We start from the raw sequence: 10,873 nt of genomic DNA, 5'->3' as shown, positions 1-10,873 counted from the left end.
GAATTCGATTCTTAAAACCTAGTGTATTAAAAAAAAATAGCTGGGTGTGGTGGTGTGTTTGTATTTATTTATTTATTTTTAAATATTTTATTATTTTTATTTTATGTGTATGAATGTATTGCTTGCTCGTATGTAAGTGCACTTGAGTCATGCAATGACTGTAGAGGTCAGAAGAGGGCGTCGGCTCCCCTGAAACTGGAGTTACAGACAATTGTTAGCTGCCATGTGAGTGCTGAGAATTGAACCCAGGTCTTCTACAAGAACAGTCAGAGCTTTTAACCACTAAGCCATCTCTCCAGCCCCACGAGTTAGGTTTACAGAAATGTTTATCTCACTCACAGATTTGGAGGCTAAGAGTCTACTAAACAGCATGCCCTGGGTTCTGGTGGGCCCACCACCCTCGCTGTGTCACTTCATGATAGATGGCAATTGGGGCCATGAGTGGGAGGAAGAGCTCACATTGCCAAGCAAGAAGCCAGAGAGGGCTGGGGCCCCACAGTCCCTTCCAAATACACACCTCCAACTGACTTAAGGATCTTTGAAAAGGTTCTGCCTCTTAAAGGTCCCACCTTCCAATGTCACTACATTGAGCACGAGTCTTCTAACCTATGAATACACAGGGGTGCACGCAAACCATACAAACCATCTAACATTTTTGTTTGCTTGCTTATTTTAAAATTTTTGCTTATTATTGTGTCTGTATGATGTGTATGTACACTGTGTGGCAGGGAGTGGGGTGTCCCAGTATATGTGTGGAAGTCGGAGGACAACTCTGTGGAGTCTTTTTCTACCTTTAGGTGGGTTCCAGGGACTGTTTGGCAACAAGTGCTTTTTATCCACTGAACCATCTTGCTGGGCCCTGTTTAGTTTTTAATTTTACTATTTATTTATTTATTTATTTATTTATTTATTTATTTATTTATTTATTTATTGTGTGTATGGATATTTTGCATGCATGTATATAAATGCACCGTGCCAGAAGAGGGCATCAAATCCCATGGGACTGAAATCAGGGATGGTTATCCGTCACTATGTGGGTGCTTGGAACCAAATCTAGACCCTGTGCAAGAGCAGCCAGAATTCTTAACTACTGAGCCATCTCTCCAGCCCCCCCTTGTATAGTTTTTTGAGGCAGGGTCTCAATCTGTAGGTCAGGCTGGCCTGAAATTCAATATATAGCCCAGGCCGACCTCAATGTCACAGCAGTCCTCCTACTTTGGCCTCACAACTGTTAGAATTGCAGGTATGAAGCACCATCTCTAAAAAGTCACGAAAGGAACAGGAATAAAAATGGAGACGATTTGGAGAGTTTTCCTGAGAGATTTTTGTTGCTACTTGTTTTGGGGCACTGGGGATTGAATCCAAGGCCTTTGCACACTAGGCAGATACTCCGCCTGTGAGCCACATCCCTTCTCTTTTGGAAGACTCTCAAATGACTCGAGCAAACAGTAATCTTGGTTGAAGCAAGATGGTAACATAGAAGCAGGAGTTATACTGGCCAGGGAGTATTTTGAAGGTAGAGTTAAGAAGACTTCCTAAGAGGATTACACAGCATATAAGGCCTGGCCTAAAGCGTCCCCAGATCCCACTAGATCTTGCAACGTCTTCATGACAGATTCATGTGGACTAGTGATTCTGAGCTTCATGTATTTATGAGAACAAGTTCTTGCATGTTCTTAGAAATTTGCTCCAGTATCAACTAGTCATGTCTCAGGCTCTTTATCCAGACAGGTGTGAGTGGTGCAATTGCTCAGCCCAATACTCTGTATGTTAGGCACTGTCTTGCTAGTCTAAACACCAATAGTGACAAAGCAAATTTTTATTGCTCACAATTAAGCAGCCCATCTGTGAAAGGTTCTTCATTGGGCACTAGGTTGGTAGAATCCAATTATGTCATTCGGAACCCATAAAAAGTCAGGGTTAGGATCTCTCAGAACCAGTCTTACATGAATGGATGGCCTGAGGTTGAATCCCATTCTTCAGCCTATAATGGTAACCTGAGGCTAGTAAATTTATTTAAAGTTCATAGGGGAGATGATGCATCTTGTCTCCTGACTCAACACTTTTCAAGCTCTGTGGGGATCTTGTTAAAATGCAGATTCATTAGGTCTTAGGTGGATCCTAGAACTCTGCACTCCTTATGCCCACGCTGTTGAGGTGTACAGACCAGCCTTGAGGAGAGATGTCTTAACTCACTCATGATGCAACACAAACTTACCAGGTACCTACTGCACACAAAGATATATGAGGAAGACAAAGGAAACGGTCTTCAAGGAGCAGCAAGTGCACAGACCACAGTATCACAAGGTACAATGTGACAATTCTGCTCTGGAGACCCAGAGGATACTTTCTTTAGTTAGGAGACCCAAGGGAGGCTCCATGGATATTGTGGTTTGAATGTAAAATGTCCTCTAAAGGTGATGTGTTTGAACATTTGGTCCCCAAGTTGGTGGCACTTTTTGGAAGGTATTGAACCATTACTAGGCGGAACTTTTGCTGGAGAAAGACCTTGAGATTCCTGTCTGGATCCACCCTTAAGCTCCTGCCACCATGCCTTCCCAGTCACGATGAGCTGCATCTCTTCAAACTGTGGGCCAAATAAGCCTTTCCTCCCTAAAGATATTTGGTCACAGCAACAAGGGAAGTAACTAATACAATAAGGAGGGAAGTTAGAGATACACATGAAGAATGAAAACAATGTAAAGTACATACCATCAAGCACTTAACCCTGCAATGACGTCAGCTCCTTAAGGTTTTCATCAAACTTAAGACATACTTGTTTGACTTATAAACATAACAACAACAAAAGGAAATAAAAGGGGAGGGAGATTATTTCTAATTTAAAGAGATAAAAGAATGCCCCCAAAGTGCATGTCCAGGCATAAATCATATGCCTACTCCTCCTGAGTGGAGGGAGACAGAGTGGGGTATGGGACCAGAAGGGAATGAGAAACTTAGTCTGCAGCCTAAAGGACTGTCCATAGTTCAAGGAGGCAGAAAAAAATCCAGGAGCATAGAAGTTGGTGGCTTATACTCAGGCGCTGAGGCAGGGGAATTGTGAGTTGGAGGCAAGCCTGGGCTACATGACAAAATCCTGTCTTAAAAAATCCAAAATAAGCTGGATGTGGTAGCTCAGTTGTCTTAGTACTCAGGAAGCTAAGACAGGAGTATTGTTATGACTGGCCTGGGCTATTACTGAGTTCCAAGTTGGCCTGGGCTATTACTGAGTTCCAGGTTAGCCTGGGCTACAGAGTGATATTCTCTCTTCGCTCTCTCTCTCTCTTTCTCTCTCTCTCTCTCTCTCTCTCTCTCTCTCACACACACACACAAAACCTAAATAAACGGAATTAATTACGACAAAAGAGAATGTATATAGTAACATATAACTGAGCTGTGACTCGTATAAAGCAAAAGTGGAGGGGCTAGGGATGCAGCCCCTAAGTTGGTAGAGTGCTTGCCTAGGCTCACGAAGTCCTGAGTTTAATCCTCAGCACCACATAAACCAAATGTGGTGCCACATGTCTGTAATCCCATCACTTGGGAGGTAGAGGCAGGAGGATCAAAGGTTCAAGGTCATTCTCTGCTGTATGGTAAGTCTGAGGTAAGCCTAGGATACTTGAGACACGTTCTCAAAATACGAACAAACAAATAAACAAAAATGAAAAAGAAAGGAAAAGGGGAATAAGGCACATGCATGATTGTCCTAAGAGGACAGGGACAGGCCTCAAGAGCCTCTAGATTGGACAGCTCCCTGTGTAGCCAACAGGAGGCATCTTTGGTGACTGAATGGGCTTGTGGGGAGAGTGTCACAGAGGGAGAATGGGGATGTCATTTCTCAGGAAATGGATGCTCTCTGCTTACTAATCTAGCAAAGATGATAGTGGAGCAGAGCTTTACTGATTGGAGAACAAACCCTGAATCAACTAATTCCCTCTTCCCTGCTGGAATGACTGCAGGGACCAGCCTCCTTCCATAGAGTCCAACCCATGGCATGTCTCTCCTCCAGACAGTGTCCCAGGCAGCTGCATACCCAGCATAAGGGTAAAGCAGCACTATCAAGTTTGAAGGCCTGTAACAAGTTGCCTATCAAGATTTCTTCCAGGGCTAGGGTATAGCTGAGTGCTAGAGCATGTGTAAGGTTCTAAATTCAATCCTCAGCACTGAAAAACATTAAAAATAAGAAAATGTTTCTTGAAACATCTCAATTGTGTATCAAACATTTGGCCCTTTATATATGCTTTCTTTCCCCCTGTATTTCTAAGAATATCCCTAGGTGTGACGGAAAAACACAAAGGGACAATAATGTATGTACTGCATGAAGCAGACGAGATCTGAACATTCAGAACAAATAATAATAAGAACTGTGTGTCTGTCTTCCGATCCCTCAGGGCTTTCTCCAGGCCAGAAGTAAGAGGAAAACAGTCTTAGGCGCAAATGCAAAGCCCTTAGGGATGCTCTGTAGCCAACTGAGCCTGTGTGAAGCGCATCCCTGACTGTGAATTGCCAAAGGCACCATATGCTGTGGCTACTGCACTGCCAGGTTCTCCCCCACCCCAACACTAGCTAAAGAGAGTCTATCTTGACCCTTCTCTTGCTTCTTAGAGTTCTTCCACCATCAAATAACACCCCCCCCCCACGAAAGAAGATAGTTCTTTTCAGAGTGAAGGGACTGACTCAGTAACAAGCAGATGAGACCTCACTTGTCAGCTGACCTCAAATGATACACAGTAGGGAGGTCTGAACGTTCCTTTCTAGCAGGTAGGCAAGATTAGTTAAACAAAGACAGCCAAACAGTAGTGACATCTAAGCTGGTATTTTCCACTTCCTTGAGGATACTTCTGTTTATAAATGAATGTAGCACTGAAGCCAGGTAGGGAAGGAAGTGGCCTTGAAGAGCAGCGATTCTTGGCACTATTAGGATCTCCCAGCTGATACTGGCCAAAACCTTGTCTCTTAGACCGGTTGGGATGGAGGTGTATGTTAGGGCCCCAGGATGGATAGCTGTCAGTTATCCTTGAGACTCTAGCAGTAGGAAAACCCAGTGTAGATCCCAAGTATGTTTACTTCCAAGCCAGTGTCTTTGCTCTCGAGATTCAACTGAAACATTTACCCAGGTTCTACAATGTGCCATACAGCTCTGCCAGGAAATAAATCCTCTACCAGCCTGAACCCTCTATTAGCTGGGTCATTTTCCTGCATTCCACTTTTTAAAGCAGGCCCCAAAGAAAGGCAAGCTTCTATTTGAGGATTTATGGTCTCTTTCCATTTGTTTTTCAACAGTGGGGAACAGCTTGGGGACAACCCACATTCCTTCCAGTCTTCTCCACTCTTACATCCCTGACCCAGAATGAACACACGTCATGCTCCAAATCCCACTGCTGGGATCCAGCCAGATCTTCAGCCATTAAATGAAAACTAGATCTTGATCATCAGTCTACACTTTGTTAAAACTTACATATTTGGTTTGTCTTATTTTTTTCACACATTTTAGTGTGTGTGTGTGTGTCTGTCTGTCTGTCTGTCTGTCTGTCTGTCTATCTGTCTCTCTGTTTGGGCATGTACACACCGTGGTGCCAAGCTTTCTTCTTCCACCATGTGAGTTTCCAGGATGGACTCAGGTCATCCAGGCCTACCAGCAAGTACCCTTACCTGATGAGCCATCTTGCTGGCCCTTAATACCCTTACCTTCTGAGTTATCTTGCTGGACCCTTATTTTGTTTTTTTGAGATAGGTCTCCTGTGTCCTAGGCTGGTCTTGAGCTCAATATATAGCCAAGGTAGCTCTGAATTCCTGATGTTCCTGACTCTATCTCCTCAGTTCTGGGACTGTAGGCATGCACCACCATACTTGGTCTATGTGGTACAGGACTTGGTGCATGCTAAGCAAGCACTCTGTCAAAATGAACTACATATTAGCCCCCAGGAACTAACATCTGCAAAGGGGTAGAAGGTGTAGATTAGTGGCAGAGCACTTGCCTAGCATATACAAGACCTGGGTTCCATCCTTAGCACTGCAAAGGAAAACAAGCGATCCTAAAACAAAGTGCATGGTGGAAACAAATTTTTTTTTAGTATAGCCATTAGTTATTCAGAAACTTCTATCAAATGAAGACTCTCCTTTTTCTTTATAGTCTTTCCCTTTAGTCTTCTAACCACACACTGGGTGGGAGGCTTAGGATCCATTCAGCCAACATTCTGGACCTTGGCCAAAGTTCTGTCAGAGACAATGAGCGAAAATTTGCTCCTAGGAATGCTTCAGAATGGTACATTCTCCAGTCACAGAGCAACCTCTGTGCTCCCCTCCATCAGTTTATGTATGAACATATTCTCCCTGGTATTAAATTCATTCATATTTAGGTCTTGAGTTGTTTGTAAAAAAACACCTAACTAAATATTTTTAAAGGGGTAAAAGATACGGATATAGCTGAATTGGTAGAGTGCTTGCCTAAGATGCAGAAAGCCCTGGGTTTGATTCTCAGCAAGTTATAAACTGGGAGAGGTGGTACACATTTGTAATCCCAGGACTTGGGAGGAGGAGGAAGGAGGGTCAGACATTCAAGGTTAGCCTGATTAAAAATAGAATTTAAGACCAGCCTGGCTACATGAGACCCTATCTTAAATTAATTAATTAATAAGTAAATAAGTAAAAATAAAAAACTAGAGGCAAGAGGGCCAGTCCTCAGTGAGCCCCCTCCCCATGGAAATAGGGATTAGATTCTATCTAACAAGGTCCAACTTGCTACTACATTGACTGTCTCTTTCTTAATTCCTCCCTGGTTGAGTCAAGGGAGTTAGGAGGAAGATAGATAACTGATGGGAAGAAGTTTCTTAAACTGGTCAATACTCATTCATTGAGCTTTGCCCATTGGCCACAAGCCTGTCCTGATACCCAGGGACTTCCAACCCCAGGGGACAGCACTGGCTAGGTGCCTTGCTTTTACCTAGGGTCTCTGAGCTCCTTCAAAAAAACCCTAATCTTTGCTGAGTGGACTTAGATACCAGGTGAAGGAGGAAGAGGAAGAAGATGAGGAGCAGGGGGTGGGGCAGCCTTCGGTGGGGGGAAGGGGCTGGAGAGGTAAGCAAGTCACAACCACTGTCCTTGCATTACTAACAGCCAGAGGTAGCAGAGATATCCACAAGCACCAAGCTTGTCTCAGTACCTGTGGTTGGATGACTGGGACCACAAAGACAGGAAGACACTCCCCTCCATCCTCAAAACACAGTAATAGGTCTTCTTCAAATATTCTTTGATGTTGCTTACAAAACCTTGAAAAGACTGCTTATAGGAAGGAAACAGGACTTATGGACAAAAATCACTGGATGTGTTCAGGAGCCTGAAAGACATCAGTTTGGTACAACCATCTGGGGTCCTTGAATGTGGAAAGGGCATTGGACTAAATGTCCCGAACTCATTTTTATCACCAGCTCATCTTTTGTTCTTGGGCAAGGAAAATTCCCTCTGTAGTTTTACAGATGAGGGGGGAAGGCTAGATCAGGGATTTTTTTTTTTTTTAGCAATAAACCTATACATTTTCTAAATTATATTTTATCTAGAACCACAATACATAGAACAACAGAGAGCTGTTCATGCTGAATCAGAGCCGGGAAGTTCAAAGCCCTCTGGGATCCCAGTTGGAAAACTGCAGGTGTGGATGAAGTCCAAGAGCCCCTTCCAGCGCTCTGGCATCCTCTTGCAGGGTACCCTGAGGACGGGAGGGGATCGCCACTGACCGAGTGCTCTCCAAGGTGCTTGGGAACTCATATATCACATGTCACAGAAACCTCTACAACAGCAAAGTTCGATTAATTAGTTTGGGAACAGAGATCTGTTGTAATCTGGGCTGTGAACTGGGAACCACTAGCAAGGGGAAGAACTGGGATTGAAACCATGGGTCTTCTGATTCTGAATACAATATTCCTCTTTACCTCACAAAATGTTTCTCTAGGTATGTGGAATATTGGGCTGACTTGATCATTTCCTTGAATCACAAATATAAATATATGTGTACATACACATACTGGAAAACTTAAGGAATATAACTCCCCAAGTTATCATGAGTTTTCCCTGGGAGGTGATGATGTAAGTGGTTTTCAGTTTGTTTATCCATGTTTTCTAATCATCCTGTTATGGACAGATATTGTTTATGTGAAACAGGAATTGTTTATTAAAACAGGTGTTAATAATTCATGTTGGTTTTATGCTGTGATGAGGGATGGGGGTCAGGATTTGACTCTTTGGAGTTGATAGCGAGACTAACAGCTCTAAATCCTACCAACCTCCTGGGCCAGACCGTACTGGGTAGACCTGAGGAGTCAGTCTCATCCTCATTTAAGTTCCCAGAAGCCTTAGTTCTGCAGGGTATGGCTGTTTTAGAAAATAGCACCATGTTGTTGAGACCCCTCAAAAATACATTCATCAAAAATACATTCATCTTTTATACTCCCCCCACCCCCAGCTGCTCTCTGTGGAGGGGATATGCTGACAAAACTAGAATGATCACACGTCCCTAGATGAGACCCTATAGAGACAGCATTAGCTAGGCGAGTAAACTCCGGTGCCCCACCCCAAATGCCGTCAGAAGCCATCGGCAAATTCAAGATCACAGAACCTCTTCAGGAAAGAAAACCTCACCCGGAAGGCAAGCTAGGCTCTGGTCAGGCATGAGGCTGGGAAGGCGTGCCAGTGGCTTCCCTGTATGATTGATGCCAGCTCTGCCGCAGAAATCTAAATATTTAACGTGCCACCTCAAGGTACGGCGCAAATCAGCAGTTGGCAACAGCTGTTGGAGAGACGTTCATGAAGCAACTTGAGGGTTGGGAGGCATAGACACCAGCTTTGGGAAGAAAGGACAGAATAGTGGCTGGGACAACCGCGAGGACTTCAAAGAAGGCTGCCCTGGACTGCTTCTTTGAAAATTAGTCAAGAAGGGAAGAAGAGAGATGTGTCCAGACATGGGCGGGATGCTGTACTATCAAAGGGCGTCCAGAGCCTCTCTTTCTTAGACAAAGAAAACGCTGGGCACGTGTTCCTCATCCAGGCCTCCCCAGACCATTTCAGTCCTGGATCCCCTGAGCAGGTAGTAAATAGTCCTGATCCAAGTAAGAAGGTGAGAGGAGAGGGCCTTGAAAAAAAAAAAAAAAAAAAAAAAAAAGTCCTCATTGACCATCACCAAGGACCTCATACAGGCTTCACCCCAGATGACTCTGCTCTCCTGTACCGCCTGGGAAGTGTCGCTGCCACCGCCCTTTTGGGGGGGGGGATACTGTCTGTCACTTGGACAATTTCTGTGCATTCCTAGAGATGCCTGCTCATCTCTCAAACCCCTGCCAAGGAAATTGGACACCGAGTCGAAGACCGCTACTCCAAGATGCACACTAGTCTATTTCCCACCTGCCCTCGCCCAGTCAATGTGAGAAACCTAAAAGGGAGTATTTTTTATCCCACCCCACTGCGAGCCCCGCCTCCATCTCGCTACTTTTCTCGGTGATGACCCCTTCAGGCAGTGCCCCTCGCCCGTGTGGGCTGTCTGTCATTTTCACCTGACAAAAGCGTAGCGGTGGATGACCCTAGAATTCCTCCCAAAAGAGAGAGTCGCGTGTCCGCGCGCGGAGCTCCCACTCGGGGCCTCTGCAAACCCGCCCCACCCGGGATGGAACAAAGCGGCAGAGGAGAGGCGAGACGCATCCTCACCCGGCTTCTGTATCACGAGCGCGGGGACCGGCGTCCTGGTCCCCCGGAAAGGCGCCGCCTGCGCCCGCGGCCACCGAGGGGCCAGCGGCGCCGCGCGTCCTGCGCCGCCCGCCAGCGTCCCGGAGCGGCTACTGTACCTGCTAAATTTAGCGATCGCGGGTATTAATAGCTCCAGCGACCCGGGGCTGCTGGCTCGCCGGGGCTCGCGGCCCTAAGGGGAGCCCGGGACCGGGAGGAGAGGGAAGGAAGGACACGGGGAAAGAAGGCCACTTACACCACCAGCCTGGAGATGATCCACGACACCATGGTCGGCGGACTGGCGGGCGGGCGCGGCCCGGGCTGCTGGGCTGCGGGCGGTGCTGCGCTCCGGCACGTCTGTCAGTCCGCGCACGGCCGCCGCCAGACTGAGCACGCCCGCCCCAGCCCCGCGCTCGCGTCGGCGCAGCAGCGGCTGGTTCCGCCTGCCGCCCCCCGGGGCTCCGTGGGCCCGCGGCGATTGGGCGGAGAGCGGGTGAGGGCATCAGCGCGACCCGCCCCTGCTCCGAGCGTCCCAGTCTCAGGGCTGCAGCAGGGGCGGGTCCTCCTTCTCCTGCCCTGCGTGGAACCCTGGGTGGCCCAGAGGGCTGGGCTTCCGAACCCCCCGGAGGCTACCCCACCCTCAGTATGACAGTGGGGAAACTGAGGTCCGGACCTGGACTTTGGACAACCTGCCTACACCTGTCTAGACAAGACTCGGTCATCCCTCACTTAGGTAACGCCTTAGCCTGAGAAGGAGCCTGACTTCTTCAGTTCTAACTCCATTAAGTCCTTACACCATCGGAACTTGTGTCTTCCTACTGTCAATTCTACAGAGTCCTTAGGGGATCTGGAACTTGCCTGCAACCCCATCGCCACCGTTCATCACAGGGCCCTCCAGCTTTCACCCAGCTTAGCCCTGGAAGGCACGTTGGACCCTTGGACTTTCTTTCCTTCACATTTACCCCCCCCCCCCCCCCCCCCCCCCCCCCCCCCCCCCCCCCCCCCCCGCTCTCTCGTTACAGCACACGGGTGAAGGTCAAAGGACATCTTTTAGGAGTCAATTCTCTCCTTCCACCATATAGGTTCCAGGGATTGAACTCAGATTGACTGTCTTGGTTGCAAGCTCCTTTACCCACTGAGCCATCTCATAGCCCACACTTTGGAC

At 46.9% G+C, this 10,873-nt stretch overlaps 1 protein-coding gene across 1 annotated transcript in view; it reads right to left on the bottom strand.

Annotated features, from left to right (window-relative positions):
• The window catches only part of Reep1 (receptor accessory protein 1), a 127,552-nt gene extending 117,409 nt beyond the window's left edge, over positions 1-10,143 (bottom strand). The window contains exon 1 of the mRNA XM_008836737.3: positions 9,965-10,143. Within this exon, the coding sequence (XP_008834959.1) occupies positions 9,965-9,996 (32 nt within the window). The 5' untranslated portion in view covers positions 9,997-10,143. The remainder of the gene's footprint in view (positions 1-9,964) is intronic.
• Between the last annotated feature and the right edge of the window lie 730 nt (positions 10,144-10,873).

Source organism: Nannospalax galili, unplaced genomic scaffold (assembly GCF_000622305.1).
Source record: "Nannospalax galili isolate Female #2095 unplaced genomic scaffold, S.galili_v1.0 scaffold138, whole genome shotgun sequence".
Taxonomy (NCBI): Eukaryota; Metazoa; Chordata; class Mammalia; order Rodentia; family Spalacidae; genus Nannospalax; species Nannospalax galili.
This window is presented reverse-complemented; position numbering and strand designations above follow the sequence as displayed.